We start from the raw sequence: 22,654 nt of genomic DNA on the forward strand, positions 1-22,654 counted from the left end.
TTGCTGGATTCTGAACCCTAATTTTAGGATTTTCAGAATGGTAAATGAGCATTGGCTTCAACTTAAGGTCATAAGCTGCATTAATCCCTAACAAGAGAGTCAGCCTGACCTTTGAAGCTTTGAAGCCAGGGGTTGACTTCTCCTCTCTACCTATGAAAGTCCTGATGGTATCTTCTTCCAGTATAAGCTGTTTTGTCTACATTAGAAGTATGTTGTTTAGTGTAGCCACTTCTATTAATTGTCTTAGGTAGATCTTCTGGATAACTTGCAGTAGTTTCTACATCAGCACTTGCTGCTTCACCTTGTACTTTTATGTTACGGAGGCAGCTTTTTTCCTTAAACCTCATGAACCAACCTCTGCTAGCTTCAAACTTTTCTTCTTCAGCTTTTGTATCCATAGAATTGAAGAAAGGTAGGACCTGACTTTGAATTGGGCTTTGGCTGAAGGAAATGTTGTGGCTGGTTTGATCTTCCGTCCAGAACCACTAAAACTTTCTTTTGTATCAGCTTTTGTATCAATAGAATTGAAGAAAGGTAGGACCTGACTCTGATTTGGGCTTTGGCTGAAGGAAATGTTGTGGCTGGTTTGATCTTCTGTCCAGAACCACTAAAACTTTCTTCATATCAGCAGTAAGGCTGTTTCACTTTCTTATCATTTGTGTGTTCACTGGAGTAACACTTTTAATTTCCTTCAAGAACTTTTCCTTTGCATTCACAACTTGACTAACTGGCACAAGAGGCCTAGCTTTCGGCCTATCTTGGCTTTCTGCAGGCCTTCCTCATTAATCTTTGTCATTTCTAGCTTTTGATTTAAAGTGAGAGATGAGTAACTCTTCCTTTCACTTGAACACTTAGGAGGCATTGTTGGGTTATTACCTGGCCTAATTTCAATATTGTCATGTCTCAGGGAATAGGGAGGCCTGAGGAGAGGGAGAGAGACTGTGGAATGGCTGGTTGGTAGAGCAGTCAGAACACACACAACATTTACCTATTAAGTCGGCAATCTTGTATGGGCATGGTTTGTGGTGACCCAAAACGATTACAATAGTAACATCAAAGATCACTGATCACAGATCACCATAACAAATAAAATAATAATGAAAAAGTTTGAAATATTCCAGGAACTGACAAAATGTGACGAAGAGTCACGAAATGAGCAAATGCTATTGGAAAACTGGCGCTGGTAGACTTGCTTGACCACCGGGTTGCCACAGACCTTCAATTTGTAAAAAACACATTATCTCGAAGCACAATAAAGTGAAGTGCAATAAAAGGAGGTGTGCCTGTATAGGCACGGTCTTTTCTGGGCTTATCTATTCTGTTAATCTTTTTTTTAAATATCTATTTTATCTTACTGTTTAATTTATTTCCAATAGCATACTGCTCAATTTACTATAACTTCAAAATAAATTTTACCTCTGTTAAGGCATGTCTCCTACCTATCCCTCTTTATTTTTTTATTTCCTCTCCTTCCTCTACTTTTACACCCTCCTTCCTCCACTTTCATACCCGCTTCCCCTGCTCTTCTTGATTTTTTTTGCCATTCTTGGGATTTTGCTGTTCATATAAATTTAGGCATCAGTTTAAATTCCACAAAAAACCTGTTAGAATTTGACCAACATGGGCTTGAGCCTATAGGTCCATTGTCCTTCAGCTGATTTCTTTATAATTTTGAACCTTCTATCTATGAACATGATTTATGTCTCCATTTATGCATGCTTTCTTTAACATCTTTCAGTAAAGTGATATAATTTTATCTATACAGGTTGTACACCATTTGTTTTGTTTATCTGTTCGGTTTATTCCTAGGCACCTTTTTGTTGCTGTTATCGGTAAAATTTTTGGTAATTGCCTTTTCTGTTCCTAGTATATAGAAATGTAGGTTGCTTTTTATTTATTTATATTTATTTTTGGCCACGCCGCGCAGCTTGTGGGATCTTAGTTCCCCAACCAGGGATTGAACCTGGGCCCACAGCAGTGAAAGCCCACGTCTTAACCACTGGACCACCAGGGAATTCCCTAGGTTGCTTTTTTAAAAAAAATTATATGCCAACCCCCTTGTTAAGTTCTTATTTCTGATAATTTTTAAATGAGGTTGTTTATGTAGACAGTGATGTCAGGAGTGAGATTAGAATTATAGGTTGGCTTTTCTTTTTTTGCTTCCAGCACTTTAATAATGTCATTTCATTCTTTTCTGGTATGTATGCATGTGTTCACTTTCAAAGATAAAGCCTACAAGGAAAGGTCACCCCAAGCAAAGGAAACATCAACACAATTGGAATGCCACTGACTTCAAACATTGGGTGATCAAATATTCAGTACTAAAAACTCTCATAGGGCTTCCCTGGTGGCACAGTGGTTGAGAGCCCGCCTGCTGATGCAGGGGACGTGGGTTCATGCCGACCCGGGAAGATCCCACATGCCGTGGAGCGGCTGGGCCCATGAGCCATGGCCACTGAGCCTGCACATACGGGGCCTGTGCTCCGCAACAGGAGAGGCCACAGCAGTGAGAGGCCCGCGTACCGTTAAAAATAAAATGTGGAATCACAAAAAAATGAGCAAGTAACAATTATCTATTAAAAAATGAATACAAAGATTTGATAAAGAACCAAATAGGACATTTAGAAGTGAAAAATGTAATTGCTGAATTTAAAACCTCAGTGGATGGGTAAATCAGATTAAATCTGGTGACCCAAATTGAGTTTGCTTTACTCCAAAGAAGATTTGTGACTGTGTCCCATAGGAACCAGGGATGACTATTGACTTGGGACCATGTTAGTACCTGTTCTAGAGAACCTGACTTAAGAGTTTCTCCACTTTAACAGAGGCCAGAAAACTAGTGCTAGCCACAGGCATTTGCCCCTGAGGCAGTTCTACTTTTAGAAGGTGCTCAGTGTTTATTTTTACTGACACCTTTTTGACAACTTCTGTGCATCCAACACTGGAATGAAAATAAGCTGGTCTAAATTAGAAGAATGTCATGTAATTTCTCATGGGTAAATCTAGTCCAGTTAATGCCTGAAGCAAAAGTGTCACCATTAGTATTTTCTTTAGGTAGTTTCTAGCTTACTACTTTTGCTCATTTAGCTATTGAGTGCTTATTGCTTTCTAAACTTGTATATTGGAAAATAGTTTTTGGTTTTTTTTCCTGGCCGCGCTGTGTGGCCTGTGGGATCTTATTTCCCCAACCAGGGATTGAACCCGGGCCCTCAGAAGTGAAAACACAAAGTCCTAACCACTGGACCGCGAGGGAATTCCTGAGAGTAGATCTTCATTGTGTATGTTATAAATATTTTTCTCCCAATCTTTTGTTTAACTTGTAATTTTGTTTTTAGTGTCTTGTTATTTGAAGATTTTAAATCACAGTATTAACTTTATTAGTCTCTTCCTTTATAGCTTTTGACTTTTGCATTATTTTAAAAAATCTTTCCCTATCCTTAGCTCATAATGATGTGCTCCTATATTTTCTTCCAAGTTATCTATACACACCTCATATATGCAATAGACCTTTACAAAATCTTCAGTAATTCTTGATTCTATCTTTGTAAATAGCTTAAACAGAAATTACCTTTTCCCAGTTGGGTTGCTCATCTTAACAACAGTTACTGAAGATTTCATCATCCTTACTTTTCTGATTTGAAATGCTACTTTACCTTTTAGTAAATTCTCAGTTATACAAGGGTACATTTCTAGATTTTCATTTTAGTGCTGTTTTTGTTTTATTTCTGTGTTAATATTTTTGCATTTTCAGTTATCTTTCATTATATGTTTTTATATCTGTTTAGATAAATCCTCTCTCTTTATTCCTTTTTCAGTCATATCTGCTGTCTTGAGGCACTATCTAAAGTTACCCTATTCATTTATTTACCCTTCTTTATGCGCCCCACTCCTTTTTAAATCTCTGAGAGTTTACAATAACTTTACCATTGTATACCTAACATTTAGAACAATGCCTTGTTCATAATAAGCATTCAGAAATTTGTTGAAATAATGAATTTTGAAAAAGAGAATAGGATTATCTATAATCTTAGATATAATCTATTTTTAAGATATATTTTATTTTTGCACAAAGATACACTTTTCATTTTCGTATAATATGTTCTAGTTATTTGGGTTATGTGTGGTTTTATGCATATCTTTTTATAGTAATGTCTTTCAGTTTTCTTTCTTGGATACTTAAGATCACTTTAGTTATTGTTAAAATGAAGCTTAAAATAGACCCTTAATATTGACTCTTGTTAATAAATAAGAGGAGGTAATAGTGTATGGCATTAGATCCTGTCTTAACTGGATGAGGTTTAATAACATAGAGTGATATCTGCCTGTATTTTCATAACTACCTGTTTAACTGAAAAGAACATTTTTGTGACTTTTTCCCAGTGTAAATCATATTTTCTGTTGTGCTTGTCAGTACATCTGGGATGAATAAGGGAAGCTATATAGTGTTTAAACACCAGAGGGTGCCAGAGATTTGTGTTTTATTCTTCGTACTTCAGAATCAGAAGTGATAAATATTACAGTACGTGTGCATGTTTGTAGAGTTAACTCTATTTAAACAGACTTGCTATTTGATGATAATAAGGAATTATTGTTGATTTTTTGAAGAGGTGATAATGCCTTATGGTTAAGGTCTTCGTTTAGAGTTCTTATATTTTAGAGAGAAATTATAAAATATTTATGGATGAATAATATATATATGTATATTAATATATACTTACATAACTTAGAAGGTATTTTACCAGCTAGGAATTAAGAGGTTTTTTTAAAATTTGCTTTAAAAGACACTTAGAAAATAATATAGGACAAGGTTACATGCCGTTTGCACAGATAATATTATTCCACCAACTTTAATGTCCCATTTTTTCATATTGCAGGAATCAGATTCTCTAGTGTAGATTAAACATGTGCTCTACCTTGCTTCATATGTAATTAATTGTTTCATTATGTATTTATTAAGAGTCTGTCCTTATATATACAAGTGTCAGTGATATATACTTGTTATATAGAGTATGACATAATATAGATGATTAATCATTCAAGTAAGGACTTAAAGAGAGAGAAAACAGTCTCTGGTGACGAAATCTTGGAAAGTCAGGAGACGGAAGAAACATCCTTCTGAGCTGTGCCCAGATAAACTCTAAATCTAGGGTTAAAATTCAACAACAAAAAAATCTTCTTGAAGGAGTTGCTTTATGCTAAATCTTGTTAGAAATTAGGTTCTTAAACATTCCTCACAGCGAAATTACATGAATGAAGACTTAGAGATGAGATTGTGAAGTCTTTCATAGTTTTTAGGCAGATTTTTTCGTAGTAAAATGCGATTTAGGAAAAATTATCTTTGTGCTTACATGCTGAATGAACTGCAAAGGAATATACTCGTAAGTAGTTCCTACAATCACTGAAGTTTGAGAAATACTGCAATATCCTATGCTGTGTTTGAGTTAAAAAGAGGAAAGGGAATTTCCCATGAGGAAAGATACCTTTAAAAAAGTCATAGAAGGAAGAAAGCAGCGTTTGTAAGCTGGCTGTGGTAACGTAGCGAGGTTATGCCCAAGGGTGGTGAAAAAAGAATATTGAAGGTAACCTTATTTAACCAGGGATTAGTAACCTAAAGGAAGAACTTGATCTTCTTAAAATAAAAATTTTTTGTTTATACCTTTTAAGTGAATTATTTATTTATTTGACTAGATAATACATACATTTTGTATAGCATTCGAAAGGAACAAAAGGATATACAGTGGGAAAAAAATAAGGTTCTCTCTTGCATCATTTTCCCTCTGCTACCCAGGTTCTCAGCCTAGAGCCAACCACTGTTATCAATTTCTTGCATATCTCTCTAGATAGAATCTTTTCAACATAGATGGCAGTATACAATATTATGATGTTTTATTGGGTTGGCCACAAAGTTTGTTCGGGTTTTTCCGTAAGATGTAATGGAAAAACCCAAATGAACTTTTTGGCCAACCCATTTTGATATTTACAACTTAGTAGTAATAAATCTTGCAGATTATTCTATATCAGTATATAATCATTGTGATTTGATGTTCTAAACAAAGTTACATAATGATAGATATTTAGGTTGTTTCCAGTGTTTTGTACTCAGAAAACAGAGCTGCAATGACTATCGTTTCACATAATTCCTAGAAAGAGCAGTTTATTCATTTTAAATTAGATAATGTCAACCCTCAGTGGAGTTGGCTTAACAAATTATACTCTGAGCAACAAAGCTTAAGGTATCATATTTCCACATGTTCTCGTGAACTTTACCAATCTAACAGGGAAAAATTGTATCTTAAATTTTTCTTATATGAGTAGGGTAAAACATCTTATATTTGAGTCATTTAAAATTTTTCATTAACTGAAGATTTCTATGTTTCGTACATTTTTCCATTGGATTTTAGGTCTTTTCCTTAGTTATTGGTAGGAGCTCTTTATATATTAAAGGGACTCCTTTTTTCATGATATGATTGCTTCCTTCAATCCTCAGTCTCAGATGTGGGGATTGTTATTGTCTCCATTTTACTGATGATGCAGGCCTAGAGAGGTTAATTAATTTGCTTTATTTCATATAGACAGTAAGTGGCAGAGTCAGGATTTCACGGTAGGCAGTTTGACTCATCTTTTTTACCCACCATTCTTCTACTTCCCAATACATTGTCACAGATAAACAGCATGCTGTTCTGAGCACATACAAATTCCTCAAATATTTAAGTACCATTTATGACTACTCTGCTAGAAACGATAGGTGATGAGAGTGATTAATATGATCAATAAAATTAGTCTGGTTGAAGTATAAGGCAAATAGTTGACTATTGGAAGACAGAGTAAGACCTACCATAACAGAGACAAAATGTACCCTTGGAAGTTCAAAAGATGTAGCAATTGGACAGATGCTTTAAAAGTATAAAGATAAGTTAAACCAACATTTCCAAAGTAGGCATTTGAAGTAGGTCTGGAATATAGATAAGGCACTGACAGCTGAAAGATAATAAAGCAAGAGGAGCTAAAGACTAGAACAGGAAAGCCAGAATCAGTAGGAGCTATTTTATGGTGAGGAATGGGAGGTAAGAGTGCTAAGTTAAGGTCATTACTTGGAAGGCCTTGCATATCAGGTTGAGCTCATAGGATCATGAAATGTTTGTGTTTTGGTTTTTGGTTTTTTTGCGGTACGTGGGCCTCTCACTGTTGTGGCTTGTCCCATTGCGGAGCACAGGCTCTGGACGCGCAGGCTCAGCAGCCATGGGTCACGGGCCCAGCCGCTCCGCGGCATGTGGGATCTTCCCAGACCAGGGCATGAACCCGTGTCCCCTGCATCAGCAGGCGGACTCTCAACCACTGCGCCACCAGGGAAGCCCCATGAAATGTTTTTGAATAGGAAACTAATGTGATTTTCTCTACTGTAGAAAAATTAGTCTGGTGCTATTATAGATCTTAAGAGGGTAGAAGAGATTTAAGAAAGTAGGTACAAGCAATGGTTAACTTTATAAAAAGCTGAAGAATTAGATCAGTTTCAGAAACCAAAATGCAAGGTATTAATGATAATTGGGTAATGCTACTTTAATTTTTGCATATTAACCTATTACTCTCCACAGAATCTTGAGTTGGAAGCCTTTTTCTACTGAGGCACTATTAAATTTCCTTTTTGTATGTCTTTTAAAATGAAACAGGTTATCTTTCACAGCACCTTCATTAAAAGACATACTGCATTAGACCAGAAGACTTGAAGATGCGATTTGGAGGTTCTCACTTTCTTTTCCTTGAAAATTGAGCCAACCCAGAATCACAAATACGCCTCAGCATCAAAGCCTTTATTACTCTTGGCTTATCTTACAATATTTAGCCTTATCAATAATGCTGCTACAACATTGTGTTGTCTTTGCTTTCCTTTAGTCTGTCTCCTTTCTTAGAGGAAGTTTTAAGTGGTTCGGGTACTGTTTATTGTGGTACCTTTTCCTCTTCCCTCAGTAGGGATCTTCCTCTATTCCTGCTGCCCTCTGTAACCACAGCAACTGGCAGCTGAAGTAGAGGGAGCTGTGTTCAGCTTGGGGCCAAATTGGGTGGGTGGGTAGGCAAGAACAAATCTTACTGGGTGTTTAGCTCCCTTCTTAGTTCAGAGAAAGGCTGCAAGAAGATTCTAATAGACATGGGACAGTCTCCTCATTGAACATTGAGTTCTGTTCAGTTCTAGTACTGTGCATGGTACTGGTAGTAAGGAGGCTTGGTACTGGTCTCTCCAGTCTGTATGTGAGATTTCAGCAGGGGCTATGTGGGACCTCACCTATGGAAGCAGGGTGCAGTTTACAGGGCCTGTGTACCTGGCAAACAGCTGAGATTGTGAACAATCAGTGTTGTGTGCATGTGTGTAAAGGCCATGTGCTGTGTACCTTGTACAATTCTGATTTTTTTTAAAGGAAAGATGAGGCCATATGTCTAAACTTCATAATATTTTTCTGTCTCCAGTTTTCTTTCTCTGTTTGTTTATATATTATTTTTTTAAATATCACTAACCATTTGATTGGGTAATCTGTGTATATACTACAACATTCAAAGGGTAGAAAGGAGTATGGTGTGGTGTAAATGAAATCTTCTTCCTATCCATGCTTCCCTGTTTCCCTCTCCAGAGGAGGATTTCTTGTGCATCCAGAGATACGTTATGCCCATGTGTGTGTGTGTATTTTTTTCGAGGTGCAGTCTGTTCTATACCTTGTTATGTTTTGTTTAGTTTTTTTCCCACTTCACAATACACCTTGGCATTTGTTCTGTGCCTGGCCAAAGAGAGCTGCCTCATTCTTTTAAGTGGCTGAGAGTGACCTTAGAAAATACCTAATCTAAGTTATTCATTTTTTAAAGGAAGAAAAATTTGAGTCCTAAAGGTGTTAAGTAACTGGTTGGTATTCTCTTTTGGAGTGACCTGACTTTTCATCGATTTGTACTTGGCCTTTTTGTTTTAAATAGACTGTTTCTTAGAGTAGTTTTCGGTTCATAGCAAAAAATTGATTTGGACGTTGTAGAAAATGGCAGCACATGCACAGCCTCACCCATTATCCGCATCCCCCACCAGAGTGGTCTGTTTGTTACAATTGATGAACCTGCATCGAGACATCATTATCACCCAAAGTTCATAGTTTACCTTACAGTTCACTCGGTGTGTGGTACATTCTGTGGGTTTTGACAAATGTGTAATGACATGTATTGACCATTATAGTATCATACAGATACTATATATTTCACGGTCCTAGAAGTCCTCTGTTTTCTGCATATTCATCCCTCTCTGCTAACCCCTGGCAACTGCTGGTCATTTTATTGTCTCCATAATTTGCATTTTCCAGAATGTCATATAGCTGGAATCATCAGTATGTAGCCTTTTCAGATTGGCTTACTTCACTTAATAATGTACATTTAAGGTTCCTCTAGTCTTTTCATGGTATGATACCATTTCTTTTTAGGACTCAATAATATTCCATTGTTTAGATTTACCACAGTTTATTTATCCAGTCACCTGCTGAATGACATCTTGGTTGTTTCCAAGTTTTGACAATTAAGAGTATATGTGCTATAAACATCCATGTACAGGTTTTTGTGTGGACATAAATTTTCAGCTCCTTTGGGTTGGTACTAAGAAGTTTAACTGCTGGATCATATGGTAAGAGTATGTTCAGTTTTGTAATAAACTGCCAAACTGTCTTTCATAGTAGCTGTACCATTTTACATTCCTACCAGCAATGAATGAGAGTTCCTGTTGCTCCACACCCTCATCAGCATTTGGTGCTGTCGGTGTTCAGGATTTTGGCCATTCTGATAGGCGTGTAATGGTATCTCATTGTTTTAATCTGCATTTCCCTGATGACATAGGATGTGGAAAATCTTTTCATGTGCTTGTTTGCCATCTGCACATCTTTTTGGTGAGGTGTCTGTTAGGTCTTTGCCCCATTTTTTAATCTGTTTGTTTTCATATTGTTGAGTTTTAAGAGTTCTTTATATGTTTTGAATAACAGTCCTTTATCAGATATGTCTTTTACAAATATTTTCTCCCATTGTGTGGCTTGTCTTTTCATTTTCTTGATACTTGGGGTTTTTTTTAATATTTTTTACTCAGACCTTTTAAAATACTTTTTTTACTCAGACCTTGGTCCATCTTTAGGTTTATGGTTTCTACTATTCTTATGCTTTAGATTTTATTTATTTTTTTTGACATCTTTATTGGAGTATAATTGCTTTACAATGGTGTGTTAGTTTCTGCTGTATAACAAAGTGAATCAGCTATACATATACATATATCCCCATATCTCCTCCGTCTTGCATCTCCCTCCCACCCTCCCTATCCCACCCCTCTAGGTGGTCACAAAGCACTGAGCTGATCTCCCTGTGCTATGCGGCTGCTTCCCACTAGCTATCTATTTTACATTTGGTAGTGTATATATGTCCATGCCACTCTCTCACTTCATCCCAGCTTACCCTTCCCCCTCCCTATGTCCTCATGTCCATTCTCTACGTCTTACACTTTAGACTTTAAATGTTTAGATGTTTCTGGAATACTTCTTTGTTTTCATAGTTGGTAAATTGATTCTTAGAACCATTCTCATACCATCCCTCTGACAGAACCTCTGTGACATTTGATGAGGTGGAGTCCAACCATTTTCATATAGATTATTATTATTATTTTTAATATTTATGTATTTGACTGTGCCAGGTCTTAGTTGCAACATGTGGGATCTTCATTGCGGCATGCAGGATCTTTAGTTGCGGCATGTGGGCTCTTTAAGTTGTGGCATGTGGGCTCTAGTTCCCTGACCAGGGTTCAAACCTAGGCCCCCTGCATTGGGAGCATGGAGTCTTATCCACTGGACCACCAGGGAAGTCCCCATACAGTTTATTTATATTGCGTGTTTCATTTGGTTGATTTGAGATACTAATTAAAATTTTTTTCTTTTCTCCATTACACAGACACACCTTTTAATGTTAGGTCTTTAAATATAGTGTTCAGATTGTGAGACCTTTGTTCTTTCTCTCCACTTGCAACTGCTATGTCCAGCACTTAACTTTCTTTCATTTAGTTTGAATCTCTCATACCTGTGTGAGTAGGGGCTCTTTCCCTCTCACTCCTAACATGCTGCTTTTTAAAGCTGAACACCAGAGGCCTTCGTATCTTGAGCGCTTGACAGTTATACTTTATTTCCCTTTTTTGTGCATAAATGCATTACCACAAGGAGGTTCATAATTTAAATCTGTTGACATGAAACCACATGATATATCTTTCGGCCCATGCAATAAATAGAAACAATATGTTTTTTATAAAATCATGTTTGTGTAAATTATGTTATGCATTGGTACATGAGTTATGATCAGTAACATGCTTGTTATTACAGGGTGTTAAGAATGCCGTAAGGGAATTTTAGGTTTTTGTCTCTCACTTCTCTATCCTGAAACATATATACTCATCTTAGTACTGTAGCCATGTAGCAATTCTGTTAGATAAAAGCAACTATTTAATTTTGCTGGAACAATGCAAGGAGCTCAAACATATTTTGTGTTTTTATATGTATGTCTTTTGCATATGTGTGTATAAAATAATTTTATATTTTAAATATAAGCCCTTTGCAGCCACTTGCTTGAGGAGGTGGTTTAATGAATTCAATTGGTACAGGTGGAGCACACCAAAAGTCTGAAGTGGAAAAACAAAACTACTTTTAACCATATGGTTTCAGAATAGCTAGTCTAGAAAGCTTCTTCTCAAGGGCTTTTACATGGGTATGGACCTTTCGGGATTGGGGGATTTCTCCTCCTCAGTGGAACAGTGGACTGCACTGGGGATATCTGAGGGGTTTTAAAATCATATTGGATGAAAACAAAGAAGTCTGTTTTTATTTCATTCTTTCATTACCCGCAATTTGTGGATAACTTAGTATAACTTCCAAATCCCTCTTAGACTATCTTATTTACTAAACTGAGAGTGGGAGAGATGGGCACTAGGAGACAAAAGTTGCTTCTGATTCATCTTTCTGATATTAAATGTACACTACTGGTTAGAAACACCAGTGAATTTTAAAGGCTGACAGGGAAAGATAGCCATGCTTTACTTCTCTTGCTTGGATAAATTGAGTAAAATAATGTCTTTAGTTATAAGGAGAGATCTATAATTCTTTGCTGTCTTAAATCACTCATTCACATACCACAACCACTGAAAGCTTTCTTTTTTTTTCTATTAGAGATGAAGATGACATCAATGATGTGACTTCCATGGCAGGGGTCAACCTCAGTGAAGAAAATGCCTGCATCTTAGCAACAAACTCTGAATTGGTTGGCACACTTGTTCAGTCATGTAAAGATGAACCGTTTCTTTTCATTGGACCTCTACAAAAGAGAATTTTAGACATTGGTAAGTATGATTATTGACCTGATAGGACTGTCTCTTACAAGGAAAATGTTATCAAAAGAGATAGCCTGGGTTGGTTTTTCTGGGAATTCTGAGGCTTAAAAAAGGCTCTGGAAGTAATCAAGATTTCATGGGTGTTATAGAAAAAAGTATTTTATTTTAAAAGTTATTAATGTAACTTAAATCATGTAACCTATGGTTTCTGGTGTAGATAATAGACGTTAATATTTTATTCATCTTAATGGGAGAATAGATGTGTAAAAAATGAATATATGCTTATGATATACTATTTTTTTCTGTGCTGTTCTTCCTTGGTTGGGCTTTAGGCATGTAACTTATTACAAGTTTGTTTTTATGAAATAAACAGCCAATGAGAGTTAGTCCCTTTTTCCTCATCTCAACACTGAAATTCAAACCCATCCTTACCGTAAAAGAACTGAACTAGAATATCAGAGTTCTCTCTGGCCAGGAGTAGTTGCTGGGTGGCCTGATGTATGTGAAAGGAAATGGAAGAGAACATACCAGTTTTATTCTGGAGCCAAACAGCTTTTTTGTTGTTGTTTAATGCCAAACTTGCAGTGATAACTGAAAAAAGAGACAGATTGGAGAGAGGTTGTTGCACGTGAATTATCTCACTTCTTGTGTCCTGACACAGGGACTTATTGGAGTCTCCTCTAGCTCTCTTCCTTCACCCATGTCCAATTTGAGGGGCCAGTATCAGTGACCTTTTAGTATGCTTGATTAAGAACCTTTACATTCTGTGTTGAAGGCCTAACACAAAAATGTGAAGGTTTCAGATTTTTGATACATCCATGATATATTTAAGGAGTTCAAAATGCATTACTATTACTTCACAATTACTCAATAAAGAAATATGTGAGCTCCTACTGTATGTTATTCAAATTATCACTTTTTTCACCTCTAATTTAAGTTGGTTATATGTTATCCTTCTTTTATCTTGAAAAACTAGAATTTACAGTAGTTCAAAGGGATAGAAATTCAGAAGAGCTAATGGTAAAATGTTTGTTTGCTGTTTGCTTGTGTTTTGTTTGATTTCTCCCTCCTCCTCCTCCTTCCCTCCCTCCCTCTCTTTCTTTCTCTTTCGTTTTCTTCTTGCATTGTATTTTGTATTGTATAGGAGACGGTTCCTTAATTTTGGAATAAGCCTAAGCAAATATCATTCTGTGATGGCTTGGGAAATTTACTGGTGTTTTAACTCCTTTTAGCCATATAATTATTTAGAACTGGTGGAGTAGAAGTAGATTCATACTTAGTTTTAGCAATTCCCTGCCCCCCTTCTAAATTTTATTTCTAGCTTGATTTAAACCTTGATTATATGATAGGAAAACTTTTAGTTTGACAGAGCATTTTCCATCATTTAGGACAGGAATTACAATATTTTTTCCTGCAAAGGACCAGATCGTAAATATTCGCCACTTTGTGGGCCATATAGTCTGTGTTGCAACTGCTTACCTCTGCTGTTAAGTTACAGAAGCAACTGTAGACAGCATATGAACAAATAGAAAAGACTGTATTGCCATCAAACTTTATCTATAAAGAGAGACCAGATTTAGTTTGCTAACCTCTGCTTTCAAGGAAAATTCTGGGGAGAACTCTTTGTATTTTCAGTTCTTGATGATAAAACACCAACTTGTCATTTAATATGATGGAAAATTGCAAAACTTCTTCCCTCTGAATTACTTAAGCTTTTAAAACAAAAACAAAAACCATAGAGTGAATGGAGTTATATATTTCTAGGAATTTTTTCATTTACAATAAAATGTTTTTTATTTAATACAATAAAATTTTTTCATGTACAATAAAATGTTCCATGTTTACAGAACAGATCAGAACCAAGACCATTTCTTAATAACAGGAATTATAAAGTAACCCAAAGAATTTGGGGAGGAAGATTTTCTTACTTGAATATGTTAGGGGAGTAAACATGCCAATGTTCTTCCTTTTTTGCTAATTACCTAAATTAAATTGCACAGACATTCTGTAAAAATCACGTAGTAAGCTTGCAAACACCTACTAGATTGCCTTAAACAGTCAATGGTGACTTTACTAAAGGGAGTGTTTTATTTTAAAGTGAGACTTTAACTTGTAACTCTCTTATGTTTTATCATCAGTTTAGTGAAGATATTAGAATGTTTGATTGTTCACTAAGCCCTGGAATTCATTGCAACTCCCAGTACTTGTTTATTTTTAGTATTTTAAAAATACGGATATTTCTTTAGCGTAGGTTTCTGTTTTATAAATACATATGAAATTATTTTCAAAGTTTCTCCGCAAACACTATATATTCTTTTTTTTTTTTTTTTAATTTATTTATTTATGGCTGTGTTGTGTCTTTGTTTCTGTGCGAGGGCTTTCTGTAGTTGTGGCAAGCGGGAACCACTCTTCATCACGGTGCGCAGGCCTCTCACTGTCGCAGCCTCTCTTGCTGCAGAGCACAGGCTCCAGATGCGCAGGCTCAGTAATTGTGGCTCACGGGCCCAGTTGCTCCGCGGCATGTGGGATCCTCCCAGACCAGGGCTCAAACCCGTATCCCCTGCATGAGCAGGCAGATTCTGAACCACTGCGCCACTAGGGAAGCCCAACACTATATATTCTTAAATGTTCACTTTCTTTAGGCATTAACTGGCATGTCATCCTCTATATACTCTATGTTTAATTATAATTTTAATCACTGGATTGTTTTGAAATTGCATTATTCCTTCTATAGAAGGCCCCCACTATTTGTTTATGCTGATGTTTTAGTAAAGTAGATTTGACTTTTTAGTGTTTTTCCCCCCCCTTGAATCATAACTTGGTGATTAATTCATTTTTGCTACAAAGTAATGAACTGCTTTGTTTTGAAGGTTTGTTATAGGAGAAGCTGAATCATTTTATATCGTTTTCCTGTGTGATTTACTATAGCCCACATTTTGAATTAAGTTGAACATTTGTTATAGAATAATGTCAAAGAATGTGTTTAAGAATTGTTAGCTTTTAATTAAAGCTTGTTTTTTGCAATACTCATTCACACTTTGAGTATATGAGTATGTTTCAGATAGAGTGCAAAATCAAACAATAATATATTTTAAATTTCTATAAATGCATATGTTAAAAACAAACACAATAGCACTATTTAAAAGCTCATTTAAATGAGATTACCTAATTACCTGTATCTTTAGAGTTAGGTCTCTGATGATACAGGTAGTTTCACTGAGCTGGAGAATTAGTATTTAAAAACTGATAAGGTTGATTTATAAATGAGCTTCTGCTTTGTTTTCTTGAAACTTTCCTCCTAGTTAGCAGAAGGAAGAATAGAAGTTTGGTTTATTTATGGAAAGAGATACAGTGAAAGAGAAATTTTTCAAATTGATGGGTAAAATGATGAGGCTTTGAACCCATTTCAACTTGTAAATTAATTACCAGGTCAGCTTATGGAACATGAGTTAGTGCAAAATAAGCATGATTGGTAATGGACAAAAGGTGTATAGGTGTGTCATGCAGACAAGTTATTAACAGAGACTCACAATCTGAATTAACTGAAATAAATGTCATAAATTGTTAACAGTGTCAAACGGCAAAATGTAATTTTCTATTTTTTTAATGACTAAAATTAACAGAATATAGCACTGATTTCTGCAGTTACCATTTTCCTCCCTGAACACTAGACTTGATTTGTGTTCTTATTAACTTTGTCCTATAAATGACCTTGCAAGGAGAATGAGTCTAGAGGCTAAGTGAAACAATGTCTATATTTTCTGAGGCTTCAGGCTAGGTTTTATTAATGTAATGTCTATGATCTTTGAAGTTGTGACTTTACCAGGAAAATCATAATCTCCAAACCTTTATTCATAATGGGTATGACTTCCAGGGGGAACAGAATACCTGCTGTGCTAATTATTTCAATTATCAGCCACTACTAAAACACGTAATGGATTTTCTCTGCTTCCACAGGTAAAAAGCATGACATTACAGAACTTAACTCTGATGCTGTGAACTTGATCTCCCATGCAACACAGGAGCGATTACGAGGCCTTCTAGAAAAACTGACTACAATCGCTCAGCATCGAATGACAACTTACAAGGTAAAGGAAATCCTTAAAGAAGAACAAACTCTTCTGTCTCTTCTTTGTTGTGTTAAAGGTAGTTTTTTGATATGGATTCATATTCTAAGTATATTTTTTCAAGGAAATGGTCGAGACATATTTCATATTGGTAGAAAATAAAAGTCTCATTCCTAATTTGCCTTATTTAGATACGCTTACATGACAAATAAAATAGGGTTTCAAATGGTATCCAAAGCTTCTATGTCACTGTACATTGAAATTTGCATCTGTTCTGCCTGAGGCTTCTCCTCCTAAAGCTCTTGACTGGGAGGGAGGATATGTTAGAAGGGATAATGTATTGGATAGCTGTGTTCTCTTCAGTGATCCGTTCTCTGCTAGCACTCCTGTTCCTTTTAATAAGTTAAATGATTGCATTGAGTGCTAATATTGGTGCCACTCATTATTTATATTGACCACTTTTATAAAAAATTAAATGCAAGAATAGCCTATCTTATCCCTAGTAGTGTGAACCAAATCACTTGCCATCATCAAGATGAAAGCATTAGATTTATTTGCATTATGGTTTGGATGGAGAACAAATGTATTGGGTAATGAGGGTTGAAAAAGATAACCTTTTCCCCCTATATCAAGAAATGTTCATAGGTAGATTTTGTACAATGTGGTATATGGGTAACCTTATAAGGTTTTGAGTTTGCAAGAATGGTCATTGTCATGATGTCCTACACATAGGTTAAAAGCAATCTAGGGAAGATCAGCCACTCTACCACCGGTAAATTTCCTGGAGGAAATCATTCTGTTTTCTCTCCTTTCTGCTTCATTTAGAACTTTGGAAGAACTATTTATAGTTGCTGAGGTCCTCACTTGTATAAATCTTTGTGAGAATTTACTGGACTGACTTAAAAATATATGATCATCAGAAAAAGCTGTGAAAAAACCCCTACTATCAGTATTTATTTTTGTGTGCTTCTGGAATTTGTCCATTTCTTCTAGGTTATTTAATTTGTTGGCATACAGTTGTTCATAGTATTCTCTAATAATCCTTTTTATTTCTGTAAGGTCAGTGGTAATGATTCTACTTTCATTTCTCATTTTGTTTCCTGAAGATGTAAGGTTGGTTACTGATTTAAGATCTACCCTTTTAATGTAGGCATTTATTTATTGCTATAAAATTCTCTCTGAGCACTGCTTTTGCTGCATTCTATACGTTTTGGTACATTGTGTTTTTGTTTTCATTCATCTCTTAGGTATTTTCTAATTTCCCTTGAAATCTCTTTATTTCATTGGTTATTTGAGAGTATGTTGTTTAATTTCCACATATTCGTGAAATTTCCAGCTTTCATTCTGTTGTTGATTTCTAGCTTCATTCCATTGTTGTCAGAGAATATTCTTAGCACAATTCAATCATTTTAAATTTATTGAGGCTTGTTTTGTGGCCTAACATATGGTCTGTCTTGGAGAATGTTCCATGTGCACTTGAGAGGAATGTGTATTCTGTTGTTGGGGAGGAGTGTTCATATATGTCTGTTAGATCTAGTTGGTTTATAGTGTTAGGTCTTCTATTTCTATATTGATATTCTGTATAGGTATTCAATCCAGTATTGAAAGTAGGGTATTGAAGACTTCAACTACTATTGTAAAACTATTTCTCTTTAGTTCTGTCAGTGTTTGCTTCATATATTTGGAGGCTCTGTTGTCTAGTGTGTATATCTTCTTGTTATATCTTCTTGGTGAATTCACTCTTGTCAGTATATAATGTCCTGTCTCTTTTAACAGTTTTTGACACAAAGTCTGTCTTGGCTGATATTAGTATAACCACCCCTGCTTTCTTTTGGTTATTATTTGCATGGAATATTTTTTTTCCATCCTTTGACTTGCAGCCTATTTGTGCTTTTATCTAAAGCCAATATCTTGTAGACAGCATATAGTTGGATTTTGCTTTTTATCCATTCTGTCAGTCTCTACCTTTTGATTGAGGAGTTTAATCCATTCACATTTAAAGTAATTACTGATTAAGGAAAAACTTAACTTCTGCTATTTCTGTTTTTGTGTGTGTTTTACGGCTTTTTTTGGCATTCCTTTACTACTGCCTTCTTTTTTGTTTGATTTTTTTCATTGTTGTATATTGTTTTGATTCCCTTTGCACGTGTGTGTGTGTGTGTGTGTGTGTGTGTGTGTGTGTGTGTGTGTGTGTGTATTTTTTAGATATTTTCTTAGTGGTTACCTTGGGGATTACAATTAGCATCCTGAATTTGCAGTAACCTAATTTAAATTGATAACAATTTACCTTCACTTTTGGGATGTGGGGGGATTAGTCTTCCTTTTTGTCTTTTTACTGTAGCGTTTTAAAGAGCCTTATAATTTTTCACATCTGGATTCTCCCCTTTTCCTGCCTCAAACACCCTGTTGTATCAGATATACATGAGTGCACTTTCATTTACAGTAGGCAGTTTCTATACAAAATGTAGCATGTGCATTTAGTATGGAATAGAATTTTTCCAAGTAATGTTTACTATCCAGAATGCCATCCAAAGCTCTATTATGTATAGCCTTCAGGTGGAGTAGTTCTTCTAGTGTATATCAATAACACATATTCCAAGGATTTAGTTGCCCCAGGCAAAATGGATAGTATCTACCCCACTTAGAACCTCAGTAACTTAGCTTAAAGCTAACACCTTCTTAACCTTCCGTCTTGACACTGCCTATCCTGATTGATTTTCCCCTGTCCGCCTTTCCCCACACTTATTCCTTAATACAGCTAATGCCACTGTGTGAATTTGCACATATAGAAAAGCAGCTACACGATCATCCTTCTTTAAACAGAAATAATAATCATTTAATTATATTTGGATCTAGTTCAAAATTATATACTTATTTTGTAGACTTTGATTGTAATAATCTTTGTGTCACAGAGTGAGCCCTGTCCTTACATTTCAGTTCATCCCTGATAGGATTTATTTTTATCTGTACAGTATGGGAAATTTTACTCCATGAATTTCACAAAAGTGAGCTACTTTTATTAAAAGCAAAATCCCACCATCTCTTTCCATTTGAAATCCCTCTACTTTTGATAATCTTTCACCTGGTTAGACATAATTCTCTAATTAATCATAGTCCATAAACTGAGATTTAACTAAACAAGTAGAAAGTGACACATGTGATACAAAGCTTTTGATCTTGCTGCCAGGTTTTTTCCCACTGAAGATATGTTAGAGTCTTCTACGTGCCAGTGGCTGTGGAGAAACTTCATGTTTTCCAGTTGAAAGGGACTGTAGTACTTTTCTTTAGATGGGATTCACTTGATGATGTTATTGTTTGGTCTGAGTCCTTATATTTTCACTGCTAAACCACCTGACTCTGTGGTGCAAGAAGACTTCAGTTAGACCAGCTGGGTAGACAGGAAGCATCATGATAAGATTGGGGTACTGTTATTTAAATAAAGTTGGAGACTCAGTAGAAGTAGGGAAGACACTCAGTTGTTTAGGACTGGAAGAGTAAAGGAAGGATGCATTAAGCAAGAGGCAGTTGTACTGAGTTGGAAGAGAGAGAAGGAATCTTAGCATGGAAATGAGATTGGGTTCAAATTTAGAAAGTCTGTGCGTCTTTTTAATTTAGCATTTGCTGTCCTTTTAAATTAAATCCTGTCAGTAAATTATCTCCAGGGTATATGAACACAAAAATGGTAAAAATGAAGTATTTAAGAAACCACTGGTTATTATGTTTATGCCTGTATGGTTGGCTTATAATGTATTCCATATTCTATCTTGTATTATTTAACTTTAAAAACATTTGAGAATTCTTTTTGTATTAAACACAAAGTAAAATAAGTAGCACTAATACATCCTTGTTCATTATTCTATGTAATACTCTTTGGATCTAGTTAAATACCAACAATAAAAATTTAATTTAAAAAGAATCTTGGGCATATGAAATCTCTCAGTCCCAGTTAATTGAATCAACCATAAGCATGGGATAAAACAAAGATGGGAATGGTGCTGTACCCAGATTTCCAAGCCACGCACTGACCGTTGGACTAAACGTTTAAAAACATTCAGTTTTCCTATTTTATAGTCTCCCTCCTATAGCTTGGATGTCTGAATTACTGAAATGAGTAGATGGCAGGAAGTCACCCCACCCCCAACAAGCATACATGTATTAAAGGAGGAGAGATAGGTGGTCATATCAGATAAAATTACAAAATATTTAGATTGTAAAGCACTGTTTTACACTGTAGAATATCAGAATAAATGAAACAGTATAAATTTTATCATTTTATGGAACATTGAAGATGAATAATTATATTTCTCTGTTATGACTCTCATTTATACATTGTATACTTAATTTCTTTGACTATAGTTTCTGCCCAAGTCCATAGCTTAAGGAAATTCTTACAACAGGGTTTAGGATTTTAATGTTTGCCATTTTGTCTTGTGTCGTATTTTGGTAGAAGTTGCCTTCACTTGGCATGGTTAGACCAATTCAACAATAGAAACAAGGGTGATAACTTTCATCTTAGGTATATTTTTCAGTGAGATGATTGTTTCTTATTTTTTGTCTTTCACAGTCCTACGATTTAATTAATCATTAAGGTCTGCTGAGATGGACGATAGTTTAAATAAAAAGATTTAGATTATAGGTAAAGGGTGCACTGTCTTGCTTTCTACTTCCAGTTATTAGGATCTGCTTGGCTTAATTCCTTTTTCCTCCCCTCTGGATGAAGCTTACTAGGAAAGTTCTTTGAAATTTCAATGCTTAATCACCTCTCAAATTTTAAGGATGATTAAAGTTCTTATTTTGTTGTTGTTTGCTTAACAGAAATAAACATATTACCTCCTGTAAATTTAGTTCCCTATGTTTGTGTTACTGTCTTTAGCTGATTTATAACAAGACTTAATGTAGAATGTGTTGCCTAGGATCATCATAAAACTTTTTTTTTCCCCCAGGCAAGTGAAAATTACATCCTGTCTAATGACACCAGATCACAGCTCAAATTTCTTGAAAAGCTAGATCAACTGGAGAAGCATAGAAAGGATGTAGAAGAAAGAGAAATGTTACTTAAAGCAGCCAAGGTAAGGTCCTATGTGATTTATGAGTGAACATGGCCAGGCAAGGAGGTCAGAATTGGCTTTATCATTTGTTGACTATCTTGGTTTTGTTAGGCCTTTAGATTTCTCTGAAGGATTTCTTAAAATGAAATTACTAATAAATTCTCTCACAGCCACAGGATGGTGTCGTACAGTGGCTTTCAGTTAATTTACTTTAATGAGAGATAATCTTTTGTCTCCTCATTCTCAATTCCTGTGTGCCTAGCATCATACCACTTCCCCCTCCCCAAGTAAAAATGTTTTAAAATTTTTCAAGGTCTTTTCAGGGATATGATTTCATATGTGCCAAGTTGAAGTTGAGAGAGGAAAATTTGGAAAGTGGACATGAATGTTATAGGTAAAAATTAGGAATAATTAGGATTATATGAAACAAAATAGAAGATGAGCAGGAATGGGTTAGAGAGATACTAAAAGAGAGAAGAGGTAAGGCTATTATTGATTTTCTTTCTTCCTCCTTTAAGCATTTTCCTGGACCATTAGTGCCAGATGGAGTGAGAGCTAGTTCCATTATAGTTTGCGTTTTGTTGCTGCACATTTCTTTGTAGGCCTTGGGGAGCAGTCTTAAGGGTTGGATACTAGTGTTATTTTTTGTTTTAAACGCTTCAGTTTTGATTTCCAATGTTACTGGAATCCTCCCCTTTTAGAATATTTGTTCCTAGTCACATACTAATCACTTTTTTAAAAATTCATTTATTTTGAAATGATTTCATACTTACAGAAAAGTTGCCAGAACTATACATCTCCTTTTCAGTTGGGGTTCCCCATTTTTAACATTTTACTGCATTTCCTCCATCTCCGTCATTTCGGTACACAGGTGCACACTCCCATTATCATTATTCTCTTTCTTTTGTACTTTCTTCTTTGAATTCAGAGGTTTCTCGTACATTCACAAAGTTGTGGAACTGTTGTCTCTAATTAGTCTTTCTCTGAACCTTTTGAAAGCAAGCTTCAGACATGATGTCTCATCACTCCTAAACATTCTGGCATGTGTTTGCGAAAGCAAGGCCATTCTCCTGTATAAGCTTCCAAGTCAGGACGTGAATAACATGACACTACCATCTAATCCACAGACCCTATTCAGATTTAACCAGCTATCTCAAGCCTCTTTTTCCTTC

At 35.6% G+C, this 22,654-nt stretch overlaps 1 protein-coding gene across 3 annotated transcripts in view; it reads left to right on the plus strand.

Annotated features, from left to right (window-relative positions):
* TAF4B (TATA-box binding protein associated factor 4b) overlaps positions 1-22,654 on the plus strand; it is a gene marked incomplete at its 5' end in the record, with an annotated part of 112,974 nt that overhangs the window by 39,880 nt on the left and 50,440 nt on the right. For all 3 annotated transcript variants that reach the window (XM_082667817.1, XM_082667816.1, XM_082667818.1), the window contains 3 exons: positions 12,207-12,376; positions 16,325-16,455; positions 21,378-21,503. In XM_082667817.1, coding sequence (XP_082523943.1) covers positions 12,207-12,376; positions 16,325-16,455; positions 21,378-21,503 — 427 coding nt within the window. The remainder of the gene's footprint in view (positions 1-12,206; positions 12,377-16,324; positions 16,456-21,377; positions 21,504-22,654) is intronic.

The sequence above is a fragment of the Grampus griseus genome (genome assembly GCF_964374135.1).
Source record: "Grampus griseus genome assembly, chromosome: 12".
Classification (NCBI taxonomy): domain Eukaryota; kingdom Metazoa; phylum Chordata; class Mammalia; order Artiodactyla; family Delphinidae; genus Grampus; species Grampus griseus.